Source organism: Mirounga angustirostris, unplaced genomic scaffold (genome assembly GCF_029215605.1).
Source record: "Mirounga angustirostris isolate CCGP_5_RB_7025 unplaced genomic scaffold, mMirAng1.0.hap1 SCAF_1, whole genome shotgun sequence".
NCBI lineage: Eukaryota > Metazoa > Chordata > Mammalia > Carnivora > Phocidae > Mirounga > Mirounga angustirostris.
The window spans coordinates 174,386,727-174,409,022 of NW_026991709.1; the positions used below are offsets into that span (position 1 = coordinate 174,386,727).

A 22,296-nucleotide genomic window follows, 5' to 3' on the forward strand; every position below is an offset into this window, starting at 1 on the left:
TTATGTTACATTAATCACCATACATTACATCATTAGTTTTTGATGCAGTGTTCCATGATTCATTGTTTGCGTATAACACTCAGTGCTCCATTCAGTACGTTCCCTTTTTTTTTTTGGTTTTTACAAATTTTTTTTTTTTATTTTAATGAAGCTGGTATTTTAATGAAGCTGGTACAGACAATGTCCATTTAAAACCAAAAAGTACAAATAAAATAAAAAAGAGCAGTGTTCTGTTGAATATACTTCTGCATGAGTAACTTTATTAACTGCTAATGAAAATTAGAACTTTTCTGAGATCTTTTGACAAGACTTTTAATCTTAAAATGCTTTCTCTTCAGTGAAGTCATCTTTGGAGTTAGTCATTACTCTCACCATCTCTGTCATCTCGACTCCAGCCTATTTCTCTTCTTTTGGTCCAGACCCTCAAATTTTAAAAGTAGCTTCATGTTAATAAAAGGTCATTTTCCACAGTTTAGTTCTCTGAAAAACTTCCATCTCCCACTGAAAGTCATAGTCCAGGAGTGAAGCAATCACATGCTAGAACTTCACGGCCAATTGGAAAGTCATCATAAACACTTGCATTGGTCGGTCTTATTTATCACAAACCTGAAAATGCACAGTCTTGGAAGAGGTGACCTCTCTGTGCACACATGTAATTTTTAAAAAAGAGAGGGCAATATGAAGGGGGCTGAGGTTTGATCACCAAAAATCAGCACAATGAAAACGAGTGATAATGAGTAATGGGCACTAGAATTCAAATTACCAGATGTTTTAAAGAAATGGAATGCCAGTTTTCAATTCCGTTTTGAACACTACATTACAAAAGAACTATTTTTTTTTAAAGATTTTATTTATTTATTTGACAGAGAGAGACACAGCGAGAGAGGGAACACAAGCAGGGGGAGTGGGAGAGGGAGAAGCAGGCCTCCCGTGGAGCAGGGAGCCCGATGCGGGGCTTGATCCCAGGACCCTGGGATCATGACCTGAGCCGAAGGCAGACACTTAACAACTGAGCCACCCAGGCACCCCACAAAAGAACTATTTTTAAAAATAAAAAAGGATTGAGGGTAAAGAAAAAAATAAAAAGAATATCTAAATCATTGAATGACCCCCTGTTTGTTCCTGATAAACTTCAATCACATCTTCTTCCTCCATTCCCAGTTCTTTTGGAGTGTGAATATCAGCAATTCTCTGACCTTCAAAGAGAAACCTGAGTGAATTCATTGGAACTCCCTGTCTTTGAGAGTATGATTCTTTGAGTTTCTTGGGATGTGTTGTCATTTTCATTTTGAAATGAATCTCACTGCTATCCTGTCCAATGACTTTGAGTTTAATGTATTCTGCTTCCTTCTTATCCCCCAAATCCTCAGTTGAAGGTTTTGCCTCGTGGTCAGACATGGTGACGGTGGCTTCACCCAGGGTCTCCGCACGGCAGTGGCCTCGGGTAGACAGCCAGTACGTGCCCTCTTTAATACCCATCACGAGGCTAACCCATCCGCCAACCCCTCCCCTCTAGAACCCTCAGTTTGTTTCTCAGAGTCCATGGTCTCTCATGGTTCATCTCCCCCTCTGATTCCACTCCCCCCTTCATTCTTCCCCTCCTGCTATCTTCTTCTTCTTCTTCTTCTTCTTTTTTTTTTTTTTTTAACATATAATGTATTATTTGTTTCAGACGTACAGGTCTTTGATTCAACAGTCTTAAACACAATTCACAGCACTCACCATAGCACATACCCTCCCCCAGTGTCTATCACCCAGTCACCCCATCCCTCCCACCCCACCCCCCACTCCAGCAACCCTCAGTTTGTTTCCTGAGATTAAGAATTCCTCATATCAGTGAGGTCATATGATACATGTCTTTCTCTGATTGACTTACTTTGCTCAGCATAATACCCTCCAGTTCCATCCACGTCGTTGCAAATGGCAAGATCTCATTCCTTTTGATGGCTGCATAATATTCCATTGTATAAATATACCACAACTTCTTTATCCATTCATCTGTCAATGGACATCTTGGCTCTTTCCATAGTTTGGCTATTGTAGACATTGCTGCTATAAACATCAGGGTGCATGTACCCCTTTGGATCACTACATTTGTATTGGAAGGCTTTCTTAATCCAAATGCGTATTCCTAGGGGCACCTGGCCAGCCAGTTGGTAGAGTATAATACTCTTGATCTTAGTATCATGAGTTCGAGTCCCACACTGGGTATAGCAATTACTTAAAAGAAATGCTTGTTCCTAGAGTTTTAGGGAGATTTTTTTTTTTCTTGGTTATTTGTTAGGTGGCTGGCTAATAGGTTGGTTTATTTTATTTTATTTTATTTTTAAAAGATTTTATTTCTTTGAGAGAAAGAGAGAAAGCAGGGGGAGGAACAGAGGGAGAGGGACAAGCAGACTCTGTACTGAGTGTGGAGCCCAACACAGGGCTTGATCCCACGACCCTGAGATCAATACCTGAGTTGAAATCAGGAGCCGAATGCTCAACTGACTGAGCCACCCAGGCACTCATGGTTGGTAGATTTTAATTGCATGAGTAGTACACAAATACAGTGTCTTAAATTTCTTTATTTTTTTTTTGAAGATTTTATTTATTTATTTGACAGCGAGAGAGACAGCAAGAGAGGGAACATAAGCAGGGGGAGTGGGAGAGGGAGAAGCAGGCTTCCTGCTGAGCAGGGAGACCAATGTGGGGCTCGACCCCAGGACCCTGGGACCATGACCTGAGCTGAAGGCAGACGCTTAATGACTGAGCCACCCAGGTGCCCCTTGAATTTCTAACTAAAGAGAAATATACAGTGTAAGGCAAAAACCATTATTAATTCATTTATTGGGCAATAACTACTGAGCTTCCACGTACTTGACAAGTACAGCACCTAACGATGGTTGTCCTGGTAAGGAAATGGAGACAGAGTCCCTCTCATGGAGCTTTCAATTTGGATGTTCTTCACTCTGCTCCCCACATACCAGTTTGGTGTAAAGCCTTTCATATCATTTGGTATCCTTTCTTTTGTGTGTGTGTGTATGCGTATGTGTGTGTGTGTGTGTATGCATATATTTCAGCTTCATTGATGTATACTCAACAAATAAATTTCTGAGATATTTAAAGTATACATTGTGATGATTTGATATATGACATCCATTTTTATACATATGTGCCCTTTTTAACTATGTGTGTTTTCACATAAATGGGATTCCACCCTTTGTGTTGTGCTATTCCTTGTTTTGTTTTTTCCCTACTTCAGCATATGCAGCCTGACTATATGATTATTATCTACATCTTAAATTATGGATGTATTCCAATTTACTGCCCTGTCCCCTACGGGTAACATATAAGTATACACATATTTTTACTATTGAGAATAATGTGGTAAAGAACATTCTACCTCCTAGTATGCTTTCTACATTCCAGCTAACTCCCTATCTTACCCCAAGGTCAACACTTCTGTGGACCCCATGGGGACCTGCAATCCTTCCATCATGGTCACCTGAAGTCTGCTCTTTCCCCCTTGCCCTGTTTTCACTCCAAAGTCACTCATTAAAATAATTTCTTCTGCATACATCCTCACTCTCATCTCCCTTGTGCTTCCTCAGTTCACCTTATCCACTTGGCAAAGACTAACTGTGGGTAACTCCAAATCTCTACCTATTCTCTGCCTGTATCTGTGCAGCTGAACATGTCTGGGGAGGGACTACAACCAGACTGAACAGCCTTACTTGAAATTCATGAAGTCAAACCTCAAGCAGACCTTTCGGGTTGCCTGGCTCTGATAATGTGTCTCTTACTCAAATCACTCTCCAGGTCTCCCAGGTGACTATTTCACTCCTTCTTCTGTCTTTCACTCCTTTCCCTAGCTGAGATATTAAAGCAATCAGAAGAAAACTAGAAGACCTTCACCCACCCCCCAGCCACTGTATTGAGCCACCTTTGAGGATCTATACCTAATATTCTTTCTTACCTCCAGTATCTACTGTTCTCCCTCTTTCCACCGAAGCCCAGCTCCTTTTGTACTCTGGATTCCAAAATGTACTTCTATTTTTCAAATGCTCCAACCTTACTCCTGCCTTACAGTCTTTGCGTTAGATATTACTTTACTAAGAAATATTTTTTTAAAAAAGATTTTTATTTATTTACTTGCCACGCATCCCAAGAAATCTTTTTTCTAGATTACCACATTGTTCCCCACTCACTTCTTCCACAGGCATACCCTCACTATCCCAATTAATATTTGCTCCTCCCATGCAACCATGCTAGATGCTCATTAGCTTGCACTATATTTCTCCCATAACAATTCTCCTGTAAATTGGTATATCACTCACCTTTTAAAAAAATTACACTTAGGGCACCTGGGTGGCTCAGTTGGTTAAGTGACTGCTTTCGGCTCAGGTCGTGATCCGGAAGTCCTGGGATCAAGTCCCGCATCGGGCTCCCTGGTCAGCGGGGAGTCTGCTTCTCCCTGTGACCCTCCCCATTCTCGTGCTCACTCTCTCATTCTCTCTCAAATAAAAAATCTTTAAAAAAATAAAAAATAAAAAAATTACACTTATTTTATTTATCTCCACACTAGAAAGTAAGTTCAATGAGGACAAGAGTTCTTTATTTTGTGTTTGTCTTTTTTTCTTTGATATATGTTACCAGTTTCTAGCACAGACCTTAGATAGAACGGATACTCTGTTAACACTGGTTGAATGACCAAATATCTCTAGGTACACATGTACAAAGATTTCTCCAAAAGGATTCCGTAACAGGGGAATTGCTGGTTCTGATGGTATATCCACTTAAAATCAGATAGTTTCTGCTAAATTCTCTTCTAAACTGGACTAGATCAATTTGTGTTCCTATAAATAGTACATGAAAACATTTGTTTCTGTACAATTTAAGGACCATTGTATATTGCCAGTTCGAGTAATTTTTTGCTAATCTAATAAACCAAACAAATCTTACTTCGTTTTAAGATGCATTTCCTAGGTTACTTGTTGGGTTGAGCATGGTTTCATAACTCCACTGGCCGTTTGTATTTCTTAATGAGTAGCCTGACTCTCCAGGCAATCTTTAAGAATTGCAGATTTTTGCATTTTTGTCTCTTACATATGCTATAACTGTAACCAGTATATTGAATAAACAGGACTCTGGGGTTTTAAAGTAACCATTTTCTCTCTTGCTTTTTCTTTGCATTTGTTTAATGAAACTTGTTCTTCTTCTGCCCCAGGTTAAAAAAATGTGTAACTTCATTTCTAGTTGCTTTTAGGTAATACAAATAGCATAGACTTAGAACAAACAATATAAAAATAGTAGAGATTTAGAAAATAAAAACATATACAGATTGCATGCAAATAGTACAGATTTAGGAAGTTCACTTTCTCATTTGATAAGCAAAACTCCAAAATTGGCTTAAAATTGAATCTCATCTGTCTCCGTTTGAACTGTAGAGGGAGCCTCCGGTTAGGAAAGAATAATGTGGCTGGCTTTTTCATCCTTTTACTCTCCCAGCTTTGTTCTTCTCCCAGCTTTGCTAAATTTAGTTTCTGGCCTATGTGGGGTTTGGGTTTTGGGGAGAGGAGAAAGGGTGTTAAGGAAGGGGGTGCAAAAAGTCCTAATTGATGGATACTGCAATAAGATGAAGTGGAGTTTTCACTGCCTGGCAGATATTTAAAACAGACTCTCCCATGGGGCTTGCATAGATCCTGTTGGGATCTCTATGCTCTGACCTGTGTGAATGCCAGTCAGCTCTAATACCTCTCTGCTGAGGTTCGTTCAGCCTTTCTGGATGGGTCCTAAAGCAGCATCACTCTGCCTATTTCCAGAATAGGACCTGGATTCTGATCACTCATGGATCCTGACACACTATCCTGACACATTCTGGGACAACAAATGAATCCTAATGCAACAGTGACTTCTGTGACAGATCACAAGCCTGTTTCTCAAACTTGACATGTCTCCGGTGAGAATCAGGCACACCTGTCACCTTTAAATGCAGCAGACACTTAGCAGGCTCCCCCTTGATTCATTAGTCTTCTCACTGGTCCTGAAATATGCATTTTGTCCCTGAGGGAAATAGGAAGAGATGTTTCAGCCTTCCAATAGTTCACCTCAGATATCTGCTTTACAAACACTCCTTCGGGCCCTTCCCTCCTCATCCCCCAGATCCCTTTATGTTTGGGTTAGGGGACTGAGGGCTGTATAACTGGTTTTGAGATATCTCCATTAAACTTTTCCATTTGGCTTGAAACTTTACTTCTTGAATGTCCATTGTAGCTTGGTGTTGCTTCCGCACCTCCAACTTATTAGTGCGTTGCACAAATATTGTTTCTCTGGGGTGTAACTTGTCTTTTTTGATGTATTTTTATCATACGAGATCTTCATATCTTTTGCAGAATTAAACTTTCCACTATTTTCCCTGGGGTATGTATCTTGTTCAAGGACACCATCCTTAAGTCAAGATAATACAAATACCCTTCTCTGTTTTGTTCTAAACCTTTCGCCTTTTACTTTAACTACTTTAAATACAATAATACTTTGGTGAATTTTGTAGTACAGTTCATTTAACCTTATTTTTTTCCAAATGAAAGCCAACTGGTGTTGAAATGACCATGTGTTTCCCACTGATGTGAAGCACCATCTTTATCACATATTTAATTCCTAAGTAGGATTCAAACTTGACCAACCAGATATTTTTTTCTTATTAAATGGCAGGCAATCTACATTCACAAAGCAGATAATCTGGTTACTTCCCTGAGCAACAGCTCTATTTTTCACGATTCCATAAATTCTACAGAACAGGCAGAATTATCGCAACTGCCTTACCAGCTTCCCGGGTTTGTTATAAGCTTAAAGATAAAATTAGATAATACAGACAAAGGTTTTTGGAAAATTATAAAACTCTTTACAAATTTAATTATTATTTTTTAATCTTCTATTTAAAAATATAATCCTGAGTGAACTCTCATTGTAAAACATAGCCCTAATGAAACAAGCTTCCCATCTATTTCCAGACATTATACTCAACAGACATTATATTCAATGGATGAAAATTATCCACTGCAAACTGCTCATTTTAAAATTAGTTTTATGCAAGAAAATTATATAGGGCATACTATTTTGTTCTAGCATTATATAATTTAATAAATGTCAATTCTGTACTTCTCTGACATATCTACATTTGGTTTAAAATAGCAAAAGAGAAAAAAATGCATTTCAACAAATTGGTCTCAAATTCCACTGAGTCTGCTGAGTTGTGATAATGGAATAACATGATGGGATGACACAAATATTGTCAAAGCTGCAATAGGATCATGTTTTCCCCTGAAGAGGGAAGAACAGAGGATGGCAATATCAGAAAATTTTATTTTTGTTAGTTTCATTCTGCAGGTAGCTTTTATACATTTTTATATTTTAAAATATGATGCACAATGAATGCACTGAGCAGTTCTTATCAAGCCCAATAGTTAAAAAAAGTGAAACATGGGCACCTGGGTGGCTCAGTGGGTTAAGTGGTTAATCGTCCACCTTCGGCTCAGGTCTTGATCTTGGGGTCCCGGAATGAATGCCGCCCCCCCGCCAGCAGAGTGGTGAGCTCCCTGCTCAGCAGGTAGCCTGCTTCTTCCTCTGTCCTCCCCCACTGCTTGTGCTCTCTCTCTCTGTCAGATAAATTAAAAATAAGTAAATAAATAAAAAAGTGAAACAGTACCAATTTCATTTTGGTAAACCACTACAAAGGAAAACTATACTTATCTTAAAAACATAATGAGACTATTGCACAGTATGCTGTCAACCACATTTTTATTGAATAACAAATCCTTGTAACGATGAAGAGTTAATTAAAAATTACATAGCAGTCTGTTACCTTGAAGTTTGAGGTCAGGCTTGGCAGATAAAAACTCAAAAGTTCCTTTACCATATGCCTGCATTACCATATGGTTTCGGGAGGAATTTGTTTGACCGCTGATGGCATATATTTCAAAGGAAATACAAGAGGGATTTAGGAAAGCCGGATGGAGCCAAACTTAGTTCTTCAACAATCTCATTTAAATGAAGGTGAAGGGCGCCTGGGTGGCTCAGATGGTTAAGCGTCTGCCTTCGGCTCAGGTCATGATCCCGGGGTCCTGGGATCGAGTCCCACATCGGGCTCCCTGCTCCTTGGGAGCCTGCTTCTCCCTCTACTTCTCTCTCTCTCTCTGTCTCTCATGAATAAATAAATAAAATCTTTAAAAAAAAATAAAAATAAAAAAATAAATGAAGGTGAAAGTTCGATGTTCAAGTAATACTGGTTTGATGATTATGGGAAGAAAGGTGGGGAAAGGCAGGGGGCAGGCAAATGAGTTCCAAATTTTTATACATATTTATACCTATTATGTTTTAATAAGCAAAGACAATTCCTAATTGGTTCTTTTTTCCTCTAAAGGAGATAAAACCTTATAAAATTATATCGGGTCTCTTCTTGGACAGGGACAAAAGAGAAACACATGCCTCAGACAACCTTTAGTTTTACTCTTGAAGGTGTTTTGTGGACTAATATCAGACCTCTACACATAACACAGAGCAGCTGTCTGCCCTCTTGGCTCCCTGTCATCTGTGCTGCAGCCAACTAAGAGCTGCCTTGTGCTCTCCTGTCAAGTCAAACTCATGGATCTGGTTTGTGTTGGTCCTGTTGTCTCCTAAGTGTTGCAATGATTTACACGAAGTATGCAGGCCAGAGGCTGTACAAAAGCAATAATGAGAGAGATACCAATAGTAAAAGCAACTAATATTGTACTTATTGTGTACTTAATGGATGCCAATGATTCTGCCAAGTGCTGTTTAATTGTCTCAGGTAAACCTCATACTTTATGAAGCAGGCACTCTTATTATTCCCACTTTTTGAATGTGGGATACATCCCAGGGTGGTACAACTTGTAAGTGACAGAGTCAGTGGAGGAGCCTGGGCCCCTTGCTGTGAACCACTGAGTTTTCCTGCTTTTTCCACGACACTGGAAACTATGGTGGAAAGGGGATGCTACGTTGCACCTTTGTACCACTTGGACTAAAGGACAAAGAAGCCCAGGGCAGAAACTGTGCTAAATGCTATTCTCTGATGGAAGGAACAAAGGTAAGAATAATTATGGCACCCAGCTTGTCACGTGAGGAAGGAGATAGATTAGCATCGAAGAAACTCCCTGAGGAGTCCTGTGAAGCTAACAAAATGGTTTCTACCTTCATGCCGTATCACCATTACAATCATATTATAGCTTCAGTAATACTTCATAAAAGTCAGGTACTATAATTATCTTTTCAGAGTTAAAAAAAAAAAAAGTTTCAGAGGCACATCTGATTTCACTACAAAGGCTCCGAATCCAAGTTGCAGAATGATGGAGATTAAATTGGCACCAAATTCAAGATAGATTTGAAACTTCTCAGTATCCACCTAATTTGAGAAAATATTGGGAGTGACGTTTGGCAGTATTTGGGCAAAATAAAAACAAGAAGAACAGAGAATGAAAAGAGTTGAGCGTTGACTTTTCCTAAAATTGTACTTCAGAAATTTTGATTAGTGATTCAACTAGAAAGGCAGAATTTGCCTGAGCTTCTAAGTTAGCTTCTAAGATAGAATTTACCCATTGGGCCCTATTCGCTCATCATTCATTCATTGAACAAACATTTCTTGACGGCCTCCTTAGCAACAGGCCCTTTTCTAGGTTCTGGGAGTAAAATTGTGAATGAAACTGATAAATTCTCTGTTTTTATGAGATTATAGTAGAAGAGACAAGTAAATAAACAAGTAAATGAGGAAACAAAATACCTTATGGGAATGTTTTACAAGATAGATTACAATAAATGCAAAGCAATGATAGATAATAGCTGGGGTCTTAATTTCAACTGAGTGATTGGATGTGGGGGCTATCTGAGTTGGTGACATTAAAACTGAACTTGAATAAGAAGATAGGATTCATTACAGGGAGCTCTGGAAGAAGAGTATTCTAAGAAAACTCTTGGGCAAAAGCTATGGGGTGAAGAAACAGAGCCAGCAAGTGTGACTAGGGCTGAATGAGGTAGAGGTATATAGTGCAGGAGATGAAAGCGAGGAGTAGTCAGTGCCAGATTATGTTATAGCATAGGCATGTCATTATAACTTTTAAAAGATTCCTATGAGTGTTGTATGGCCAATGGATTTTGGGGGGAGTGGCAATGGAAACAGGGAGAATAATTAAGATGCTTTTCATTAGCCTAAAAGTGAAAGAATAGTAGCCTTGATGAGTGTGGTATTAGAGTTGATTTCATTTTATTAAACAAACACATATGTATATTCCAGACAATGAGTTATATTCTTGGATGTAGAGGCAATAAGGACTTACTAATGAGGAACAGGAAGCTCTCAGCCATGACGGCTCATGGACAGAGAGCAATGAACAATGACTCCTAGTTTTTGGCTTCAGCAAATAGGCGGATGCAATTACTGTTTACAGCGATTTGATTTCAAAGAGCATCCTAGGCGGGGGAAATGAGAGCTCTATTTTGTCCATGATAAGTTAGTTATGCCTATTTGACATCCATTTGGAGATGTCAAGTAGTCACTTGGAATATGAATTTAGGAAATGACAGGTTTGGAGGTATGTCTTTGGGAGTCATTGATCTATAGATAGTATTACTGCACTTGCTTGATCTTTGCCTTCTTAAAAGCCTCCACTAATCTCCAGGATCTCTAGATAAGTTGAAGGTCAACATCTTACTTATTACAAGATTTCTGAGAGTCTGGTCCTCCAAACAGTCAAATCAGAATCAACCTTGGTGTTTGTCTATAATTCAGCTTTTGATGCCCCAATGCCAGAAACTTTTATTTGACATGGCATATGGTGGGGCCATAGAATCTGCTTTGTGAATGAGCTCTCCAGGGATCCCGATGCCCATTAAGTTTGCAAAGCACTGCCTTCATTGTTGTCACGGTGTCCTATAAGTGGTGAAAGAGGCAGAGAAGTAGGCAGTTATGCTGCCTGAGCTGGCAGCCTCTAATGATGGGGGTGGGGTGGGGGTGACAGAAATATGACTGTATCATCCCTTAATGTCTTAATTTCATCACTATTATTATTGATGTTTATTTTAAGCTCTTGTAACTTTATTATGATTATATTTTGTTTTACTTTATTGCAATGTAATACTGTAGTTCTCAAAGCTGGCATACAGAGGAACTACTGTATTCATTTAATAAAAATGTGGACTCCAGTGATAATTCGGATTCAGAGGTTATCCTTGGAATCCTTATTTTTAATGAGCACCTCAGGTACTTCTGAAACTATGGTTACTAAGTGATTCAGCACAAATTCCTGTTTTACATGGAGGTTTCCACATGAGGACTTCCAGTTGCTTCATGTTTAAGCTCCTATTATTTGGACTTGTTCATGTACAGTGTGATTTATATCACATTACAGTTCCACAGGTTTGTTCTCTGTAATGTTTTTTAAAAAACTATTGAGAGTAAACAGCTGGGCTCTACACTCAATTTCTGAAAATTAAAAAAATTTATTTGGTTTCATAGAAACATTATTATGGTCTCAAGAAAAGAAACTCTCTACCTATTAATCTTTTTGTTCCCCCCTCATGGTCTTAATAAATTTAATTTCACTTGATTTTATTTTTGACATACAACAACCTGTATATATTTGATGTATACAACTTAATGAGTATGGAGATAAGTGTAAACCCATAAGATCATCACCACAACGTATGCCATTAAGCCATCCATCACCTCAAATAGTTTCTTTCCACCTCTTATTTATTATTATCTTAATTAAAAAAAAATTTAGAGAGGGTGGGGGAGACAGAGAGAGAGAGAGGGAGAATCTTAAGCAGGCTACACACCCAGCATGGAAGCCCATGCAGGGCTCAATCTCACAACCCTTGAGATCATGACCTGAGTCACAATCAAGAGTTGGATGTTCAACCTACTGAGCCACCCAGGCACCCCTTATTATCTTACATTTTCTAAAATTAAGGTATAATTGACATATAATGTCATTCTGGTTTTAGTTGTACAACATAATGATTCAATATTTGTATATATTGCAAAATAATCACCACAATAAATCTGGTTGCCACCCCTCACCGTACAAAGTTAACTTTCAGGATTTATTCTTTTGGTAACTTTCCAGTATGGTCTACAATATTATTGACTATGGTCACCATGCTAAACATAACATCCCTCATGATTTACTTATTTTATAACTGGAAGTTTGTTCGTCTTCATCTCTTTCACCCATTTTGCCCACCTCATAATTCCTCTTCCCACTGACAACCATCATTTTGTTCTCTGTATTTGTGCTTTTTGTTTTGTTTTAGATACCACATATAAGTGAAATCATATGGTATTTGTCTTTCTCTGTTTGACTTATTTCACTTAGCATAATAGCCTCTAGGTCCATCCATTTGTTGTAAATGGCAAGATTTCATTTTTAAAAATAGCTTAGTAATATTCCAGTGTGTGTGTGTGTGTGTGTGTGTGTGTGTGTGTGTGTGACATCTTCTTTATCCATTCATCCATCAGTGGACACTAAGGTTGTTTCTGTATCTTGGCTATTGTAATGTTGCAATGGGCATAGGCTTGCATATATCTCTTTAAATTAGTGTTTTCATTTTCTTTGGATAAAAACCCAGAAGTGTAATTACTGGATCACAAAGAGGCACCTGCACCCCAATGTTTTTGCAGCAACGTCCACAATAGCCAAACTATGGAAAAAGCCCAGATGTCCATCAACAGATGAAGATAAATAAGATGTGGTATATATACACAATGGAATCCTACTCACCCATCAAAAAAATGAAATCTTGCCATTTGCAACAACATGGATGGAACTAGAGGGTATTATGTGAAGCGAAATAAGTCAATCAGAGAAAGACAATTATCATATAATCTCATTGATATGTGAAATTTGAGAAACAAAATAGAGGATCATAGGGGAAGAGAGGAAAAAATAAAACAAGACAAAACCAGAGAGGGAGACAAACCATAAGAGACTCTTAACCGTAAGAAACAAACTGAGGGTTGTCGGGGCAGGGGGGGAGGGATGGGGTAACTGGGTGATGGACATTAAGGAGGGCATGTGATGTAAGGAGCACTGGGTATTATATAAGACTGATGAATCACTGACCTCTACCTCTGAAACCAATAATACAGTATATGTTAATTAATTGAATTTAAATAAAAGTGAATATTTTTGAGAGAGAAAAAAGAAACTACCAGTGCTGAGCGAAATAAGTCAAACAGAGAAAGACATGGAGCATATGACCTCACTGATATGAGGAATTCTTAATCGCAGGAAACAAACTGAGGGTTGCTGGAGTGGGGGGTGGGGTGGGAGGGATGGGGTGACTGGGTGATGGACACTGGGGAGGGTATGTGCTCTGGTAAGCGCTGTGAATTGTGCAAGACTGTTGACTCTCAGATCTGTACCTCTGAAACAAATAATGCAATATATGTTAAGAAAAAAAAAAGAAGAAGAAGAAGGTAGCAGGAGGGGAAGAATGAAGGGGGGGAAATCGGAGGGGTAGACGAACCATGAGAGATGATGGACTCTGAAAAACAAACTGAGGGTTCTAGAGGGTAGGGGGGTGGGAGGATGGGTTAGCCTGGTGATGGGTATTGAGGAGGGCACGTTCTGCATGGAGCACTGGGTGTTGTGCACAAACAATGAATCATGGAACACTACATCTAAAACTAATGATGTAATGTATGGGGATTAACATAACAATAAAAAAATTTTTAAAAAAAGAAACTACTAGATCATATGGTACTTCTATTTTTAATTTTTTAAGGAATCTCCACAATTTTCCATAGTGGCTGCACCTAATCTTTAAGTATATTTTCCCAAAATGTGCAGACATGAAAAAATATCTCAAATGAAATGTTCAAATGAAAATATTTTTCAGTGTTCCATAATAAACTGCTATTCATTGTTAGCTTTACTCATTTCCATCAGATTTTTCTAGCTCTAAATACAATAATTCTAAAAGTATGATAAAACCTGAACAGATTATCTAAAGGAAAAAGATAGATGCAGAGATGGAAATAACCTACTTGATATAAGTGGAAAATTATGCTTATTATTATTAATTCTATTTTTAGTCCTTCTACAATTTTAAAAACTCATACATATCCATTACCTATTTGTTTCTTATAGCAGCCTTGTAAGGGAGGTAAGAAGGTAATTATCATTTCCACTTTACAACCAAAGCCCTAGGACAGTAAATGACTTGCTCAAGGTTGTGTATAGTAGTGTTGAATCAAGGGCTTAAACTTAAACCTTTTTACTCCAAGTCTGGAGTATCACCCAAAATACCTAAGTTGTCTTGTCATAATATATGTGACACTCTTCCCTGACATTTTGAATCAGAATCTACCTCCTCTTTGCTAGCTGTTTCTGATGTGCTTATAAACAGCCTTTTAAGAGCCTTCCTGAGTGTATCAATCTGTTTCTCAACAAAATTAGGAAGTATATTATTCATGACACTTTTGATGCCAGAGACCAAATCCCATCTCAAACTGGCTTAAACAGAAATGCTACTGTTGGGGGAGAGGTAGAATTATTGTCTTCCATAAATGAACACAGGCAATAGAAAATCTCCAGGTAAAGCTACATCCAGGACAGCAAATGATGTCATCAAGACTAGGTTCTTCTCATGGGATGCCTGGGGGCTTACTTAGTTAAGCATTCAACTTTTTGATGCAGCTCAGGTCATGATCTCAGGGTCCTGAGATCAAGCCCCGCAGTGGGCTCTGCGCTGAGCCTGGAGTCCGCTTAAGATTCTGTCTCTCCTTCTCTGTCCCTCCCCGCTCACGTGCTGTCTCTCTCCAAAAAAAAAAAAAAAAAAAAAAAAAGAAAAGAAAAGAAAAAGACTAGGTTCTTTTCCATTGCTTGATATATTCCTCTCAATGATGGAGCTCGGATGTCTTTTCATGATGGTGTCCAGGAGTGTTAGTTTTCATCTTCAAATCCCCATACCAGGGAGGAGACATGGCTCCTCTTTCCCTCGCGTTCCAGCAAAGGTTCTGGATTTACCTTGGGTCAACTGAATCAATGGCCTAGAGAGGTTACATTGTTCTGACAGCTTAGGAAGGGCAGCTCCTTCCCATGTTTGCCCATCAGCTGGAGGCTCCAGCCCACCACACACTGGGAAAAGGAAGGGTGGAATACTGAGTAGCCAGTTCACCTTATGTTCTACCTTAAGAACAGCAAAGAACATTTAGCTTATTTTTCTTCTAACTCAGTGTTCCCTGAGAAATAAATGATATTAACTTGTTTTATTGTTTTGAAAATAATTTAGGAGTTCTAAAACTTGGCAGTATCAGTGGGCTTTTGATTGCTAGCCTTCTATGTTGAACTGAGTGAGCCAAACATTTATGGATTAACTGACTTTTCAATTAGTTTACCTCTGTTTAAACAGGTGAAGGAGATAGAAGAGTTCGAACTTAGAAAGTCCGTGGAAATTCCAAGAGCTCTAATGCTTTGAACTTAGACTGTGAGGGGTTGTTACAGTCAGTCATTATAATAAATTTATTATACCATGGTGCTTGAACATGTCCATTGCCAGACAAAGTCCAGATTTATGGGCTATCATACATTATGTATCAGATATAAAAAAAGTTTTATGCTATTGCACTAAATTTCAAGAAAATATAAATCCTGACAAAGAGGAAACTACTCTAAGAAAAAAATCTGTGGCTGATGCTCAACCCCTTGCAGTCGCTTCAGCGACCAACTGTGAATTTGTGTTTGGATTCTCACAAAGAATGTTCAGGCATTAATAGTAGTTTTCAGAAGCAAAGTCGTGTCTAGAAGGAAAAAAGCTTTTAATTCAAACAAAATTGAGACAATTTTTCATTTTAAAGTCATGAAGGCGTTAGTGTTACTAAGCCCTAGAACCACCCTAACAGAAGAACATTAGTCCCGGGGCGCCTGGGTGGCTCAGATGGTTAAGCGTCTGCCTTCGGCTCAGGTCATGATCCCGGGGTCCTGGGATCGAGCCCCGCATCGGGCTCCTGGCTCGGCTGGGAGTCTGCTTCTCCCTCTCCCTCTGCCTCTCCCACTGCTCATGCTCTCTCTCTCTCTCTCTCTGTATCTCTGTGTCTCAAATGAATAAATAAAATCTTTAAAAAAAAAAAAAAAAGAAGAACATTAGTCCAAAGTAAAAGCACAACTTGAATTTTTTTTTTTTTTAGTTGCATAGTAGGGAGGAAATACAAAAATGAGAACCAGATTTTTTAAAAAAATCTCTATGATCACTACAGAAAAAGGACTCACATAATAGCTGACCTAAACTTTTAAAATGATTCTCACCTTTCACCTAGGGAGGAAAAATAAGAGCAAAATGAGATTAAATACTACTTGTCACCACAAATTCCTTGCTGAGTGAGTCACTGTACTTGAAAAGTAAAAACAATTTAAGACTAGATAGAATGTATTGTCCTGGACCACCAAATAATGTACAGATGAAATTCAGCAAGTTGTCAAAGGGAATCTAATACTAGTATTTGCAAAAGGTGGGAAATATATATTTTTTTCTTTAGAGAGAGAAAGAGCACATGTGTACAAGTCGGGAGGGGGGAGCAGAGAGAGAGAGAGAGAGAATCTAAAGTAGGCTCCAAACCCAGAGCAGAGCCTGATGCAAGGCTCCATCTCACCACCCTGAGATCATGACCTGAGCTGAAATCAAGAGTCAGAGGCTCAACCGATTGAGCCCCACAGGTGCCCCTGGGAAATAATTTTTTAAAAGAAATGGATCAGGGGCGCCTGGGTGGCTCAGTCGTTAAGCGTCTGCCTTTGGCTCAGGTCATGATCCCAGGGTCCTGGGATGGAGCCCCGCATCGGGCTCCCTGCTTGGCGGGAGGCCTGCTTCTCCCTCTCCCATTCCCCCTGCTTGTGTTCCCTCTCTCGCTGTGTCTCTCTCTGTCAAATAAATAAATAAAATCTTTAAAAAAATAAATAAAAGAAATGGATCATTATCAGAATGCCTACTTTTAATACTTTCTCATATTCACACACTTTTTCAATGTGAAAATATGTCACACACACAAACACACACCCCAGTATTCATTTCCTCCACCTGGTAGAGAAGGCTAATATTTAGGCAATAATCTCTTTTCTTCCATTCCTTCCAATCCCTCATTTCCTCTTTCATTCCCTGTTTCTTCCTCTCTTCTACTTTCTTTATTTTAAAACATTCTCTTTCTTCCTCCTTTCTTTATTTTAAAATTATTGTATTCATTTACTGAATATTTATCTAACATTGGCTGAAAAATAAACCAATGAATTCACCTTCAAAAAGCAATACAATATATTCTCTGCAAATATTTTGAAAGATCTTTTTTCTACAATAGGAAAATACTATAGCGTATGGTTGAGAATAAAGGTGCCAGAATATTTGGTTTAGATTATTTCTTAACTTAAAAATTTTTTAACTTTGTATTTTGAAATTATTTCACACTTAGAGAAACACTACAATCAGTAAAAAGAATTTCATTATGCTTTTCACCCAGATGCCCCAAATATCAACATATCAATCTTTTACCACATTATTTACTCTCTTTTTTCTGATATGTTTGGGAGTAAGTTATAGACATGATGACCCATTATTCCTAAATTTTTCATGCATATTTCTTAGAAACTAGGCTATTTCTCATATAACCATAGTGCAATTATTAAAAATAGGAAATTAACATTGAAACATTACTAGTATCTAAACTATAGGCATTATGCAAATGAAATTTAAAATTCAAACTTCTCAATTATCTCTGTAATGCTGACTATGACTAAAGAAATACATTTTTTTTTCCTATGCAGGATTTCATCCAAGGGTTCACATTGCATTTTATTATCATGCCTCTTTAATTTTTTAAAAATCTGGAACAGTTCTTTAGGATTTCTTTATTTGTGACCTTAGCGTTTTTGAAGACTATGGGCCTTTATTTATTTATCGTTTGTAGACTGTCCCTCAGTTGGAGTTTTTCAAATATGCCATATGATTAGATTCCAGTTGTGTTTTTGTTGTTGTTTCTTTGCTTTCTTTCTCTTTTCTTTTCTCTTCCCCTCCCCTCCCTCCCTTCCCCCCCTCCTTCTTTCCTTCCTTCCTTCCTCCCCTCCTTCCTTCCTTTGCAGGAATACTTCCAAAAGATGCTTTGTGCTTCTCTGTGCATCATATTAGGAGGCACATCACCATTAACGGTGATTTTAACTTTGATCACCTGGCTAAGGTAGTGTCTGTGAGATTTCGTCACTATAAAGTCATTATTTTTTTCTCTTTGAGTTTAATAGTTATCCTTTGGAGAAAATATTCTGCTTATCATCAAATTTTTACTCAGTAGTCATTTCACTGACAGTTGATGATCTTGTCCCAGATGATTTATACTTTTTTTCCAAATGATTTATACTCTTGTGTTTGCCAAATAGTGATTTTCTAATTCCATCATTGCATCTATATTTACTAGTTTATGTCTATTATAAGGAAGAATTCTACCCCATTCATTCATTTATTAATTCACTTTTAAAAAGATTTTATTTATTTATTTATTTGACAGAGAGAGAGAAAGTACAAGCAGGGGGAGTGGCAGGCAGAGGGAGAAGCAGACTCCCCACTGAGCAAGGAGCCCTATGTGGGACTCGATCTCAGGACCATGGGACCATCACCTGAGCCGAAGGCAGATGCTTAACCGACTGAACCACTCAGACATCCTTCATTAATTCACTTTTATCATTATGGATTCAAAGAATTATTTTATTATTTATATCATTATCTTAATGTTCACATTTTCTGAGAGATAATCATTTCACAAGAGATGCATGTATCAAATCATCAACATTGTACACCTTAATCTTACACAATGTTACATGTCAATTATATCTCCATAAAGCTGGAAAAAAATTGTGAGAGTTGGCACTATTTCAAGGGAATAACATAACTACACTCAAGGGGATGCAGGAGGGAGACAACATAAGTAAACTGTGAGCACAGAATTTTGATTACAACACCTTTACGTTAAAGACAAAAAAAATTTAAGCAAGTCGTGAACTTTAACTTGTAGATTTTTTTTACTCTGATATCAGTTAGCAATTCTAAAACTACTTCATGTGATTCTAATTTTAAACAAATTGATTCAGGTTATTTATAGTGTGCATTTGATATAGAAATATAGATACATGTGTGTATAGTTGTGTATATATATGTATATATACATATATGTATGTTGAATCTGAGTATGCCAATGGCCTGATATAAAAACACAACTCTTAAAATATTGTGTATTCTTTACGTGTAATCTCTCTAATATTCATAGCAAGTAACAAAGGCATCAAATCAGGGTCTTGTTTTCATTCTAATTGTAAAGTTAAGAGCAGACAGGACATCACATTTGTTAAATACTATGACATCATTCATTCATTATTGATCACTGTTTTAATTTCTTTCTGGGCCAAAATAAGGTGTTCTTAGGAAGTTGGAAATGAGGAAAGTTAACTGACTCTCAGAGTTAAACCATAATAAACTGTAAAATCAACCCTCCGAAGATCAAAGAAAAAAATATGTAAATCTACCTCATGCCAGCAGGACTTGATTGCAACTTGATGGGATGTGTTAACATATCTAAGAAGAGAATATATGTAACAGAATATACAACTGGCAGAGAAGCAGTAAGAAGCAATTATAAAAGCACCAATTGTCTGTTACCATCCTCAAGAACTGTCCAAGAGGGGAAAATGCCACTATATATATATATGTATAAACATCCAGGACATAAAAGCTTGAGTCTCCATGGATGGCATATCCCTATAGTTTGAAGACATACATATCACAAATTTATGTAAGATTGAAATCTTGTAACTCACATTTTTCAATTCCACACTCACCAACTGACTTTTAGATCTCAATCTGTCACGGGAAATGGAGCCTGTGAGCCAGTAGACAATACTGAGACAGTGTTAAACAATCTCAACAGTTGGAGCTCTCATTGTAAGCTACTATATTTGCAGGCTTACTCTACACATCACTTTCGTAGGTTTGGTTACTGTGAATCTGCCCTTCGGTAGCAACACTACCATGTTCTGCTGGTCAATCAGGTGTCTAGCTACAAGACCATGAACCAGGCGAAAGTCTTGGGGAGGAAACAAGCCAGCCTTGCTGAAACATCTTTGGCTCTCCAAATTACGCAAGTTATGGTCTTAAGTGTTTAGAGCTGTGAATAACATTATTTCAATAACTTAATTTACTGAGTACCTGCTCTTAGCCAAGCACTAATTTAGGGGCTCTACCAGCAGGATCAGATTCAACTATCTTACATATCAAAATATGTAATATCCATGCTCACTTTTATGTATTGTGACATATAATCAAAATAAAATTTATTTTTAAAAAAAGCAAGTAAATAGCCATATTTTTACAACAGGAGCATAAGTAGAATCTGACTAATGCACTTGCTCAGTATAATTCCCTGCCAGTCCCAACAGCTTGTTTTCTACCTAGGAACTAATTTTGATAATGATTTTAAGCCAAACTCTCTGGGATCTTGGGTAATTCTTAAATAATTATTTTTGATAACTATTTGGTTCATATTGTTACTGCCAGAAAGAATTATTTTTTCTTTTATATGAGCATCTTTAATGCCTTTTGAGCAATTAAAAACAGACAACCAGGGGCACCTGGGTGGCTCAGTTGGTTAAGTGACTGCCTTCGGCTCAGGTCATGATCCTGGAGTCCCAGGATCGAGTCCCGCATCGGGCTCCCTGCTGTCAGCAGGGAGTCTGCTTCTCCCTCTGACCCTCCCCCCTCACGCTCTCTCTCTCTATCTATTCTCTCTTTCAAATAAATAAATAAAATCTTTAAAAAAAAAAACAGACAACCATTTAGTGCAACAATCTTTCTGCTAAGAATTTACCTCACAAATAGATATATTTGCAATTTGTATGCTTAATATATGAATTGGGATGCTAGGTGCAGCATTATTTCTAATGGCAAAGTTAGCAGAAAAAAGTTGAATGTTTACGACGAATAGATTAGTAAAATAAAATGTGGTATAGTCATATAACAAAACAAGGCTTCTGATAAAATGAAGTCGATCTATCATGGAATCATAAAAAGCTTCTGAAAAAGAGTACTAAATGAAAAAAAACTAAAGAACAAAAGAGTATATAAACTAACATCACCATGTAAAGAAAATCTCTATAATAAATATAAAAATATATATAATAAATACTTTATATGTACACACACACACACATACACCACAACATTTGTGTGTTTTATTTTTTTGCAGAGATACACCAAAACTTAACATTTTTTAATCTTCCTGGGGGAGGGGAATTGGAAGTGGAAGGCTTTTGTTTGTTTGAGTTTTTTTTCAGTTCTCTACTGAAAGCTAAGTCTTGTTGATTGCTGTCCCTGGCACTTAATACACCTAAAATAGAGTCCGGCATAGAGAAAAACACTTAATAACTCTTAGATGAATGAAGGAAAGTTGAAAGAGTGAACTTTATTCCTTTCAGTATAATTTGAGTTTTCCAATCATCTGCGTGTATTTTTTAAATGAAAAAAATGCAATAGGGATTATCTTAGTTGTGTTGCATGCCCCTTCAGCTGTATCATTTATAATTAATTGTAGTTTAAAACTTTTCTGTGCTATTTAAACTATTGCAAGGGTTTTAGCTATTCTGCCCCTGCTCCAAATCACCTCCCCATTCCCATTTTGTAGAGTGAGAATCTCATGTCTCTTACTCAGACTAAGGTGCTCCACGGGTAGCACAGTAGTCAGACATGGTGATATCTCCTCTATTTTTAATAGACTCTCTACTGATGCCCAGCCCTTCTGCCTTTTGCTTTACTCACTCTTTTGGATATTGCTGACCACAGTCTATTCCAACAGAGCATTCCAGAATGGCTCATCCAGAGTGATCTGTCATCACCTTTCCCCTGTACACATTCCCTCTGTCCTTAGCCCACACAAGCAATTATACTGATAACTGTAAATGTATATTCCATCTCTTTCCTGGCTCTTTCTTCTGTTTTTGATACCAAAAGACAAGATACAAAAATCCAAGACTTGGTCCTCAGCCATTTTATCTTCTCCATCTATACTTCCTCTTTAAGGGAAATGATCACTGATCTCGGGTTAATTAATTAATTAATTAATTAATTTTAAAGATTTTATTTATTTATTTGACAGAGGGAGAGAGACAGTGAGAGCAGGAACACAAGCAGGGGGAGTGGGAGAGGGAGAAGCAGGCTTCCCGCTGAGCAGGGAGCCTGATGTGGGGCTCCATCCCAGGACCCTGCGATCATGACCCGAGC

The 22,296-nt window shown here is 37.9% G+C and overlaps 1 protein-coding gene across 1 annotated transcript; it reads right to left on the reverse strand.

Moving 5' to 3' along the window:
* Nucleotides 1–1,035: 1,035 nt before the first annotated feature.
* LOC123834751 (small ubiquitin-related modifier 1-like) lies at nt 1,036–1,446 on the reverse strand. The gene has a single exon (XM_045863786.2). The coding sequence runs from the start codon at nt 1,396–1,398 to the stop codon at nt 1,093–1,095; it is 306 nt and encodes a 101-aa protein (XP_045719742.1). The 5' UTR covers nt 1,399–1,446; the 3' UTR covers nt 1,036–1,092.
* Nucleotides 1,447–22,296: the final 20,850 nt, after the last annotated feature.

Excerpts from the sequence above, each read along its gene's own strand:
- LOC123834751 (XM_045863786.2), bottom strand. The coding sequence starts at position 1,398 with ATGTCTGACCACGAGGCAAAACCTTCAACTGAGGATTTGGGGGATAAG.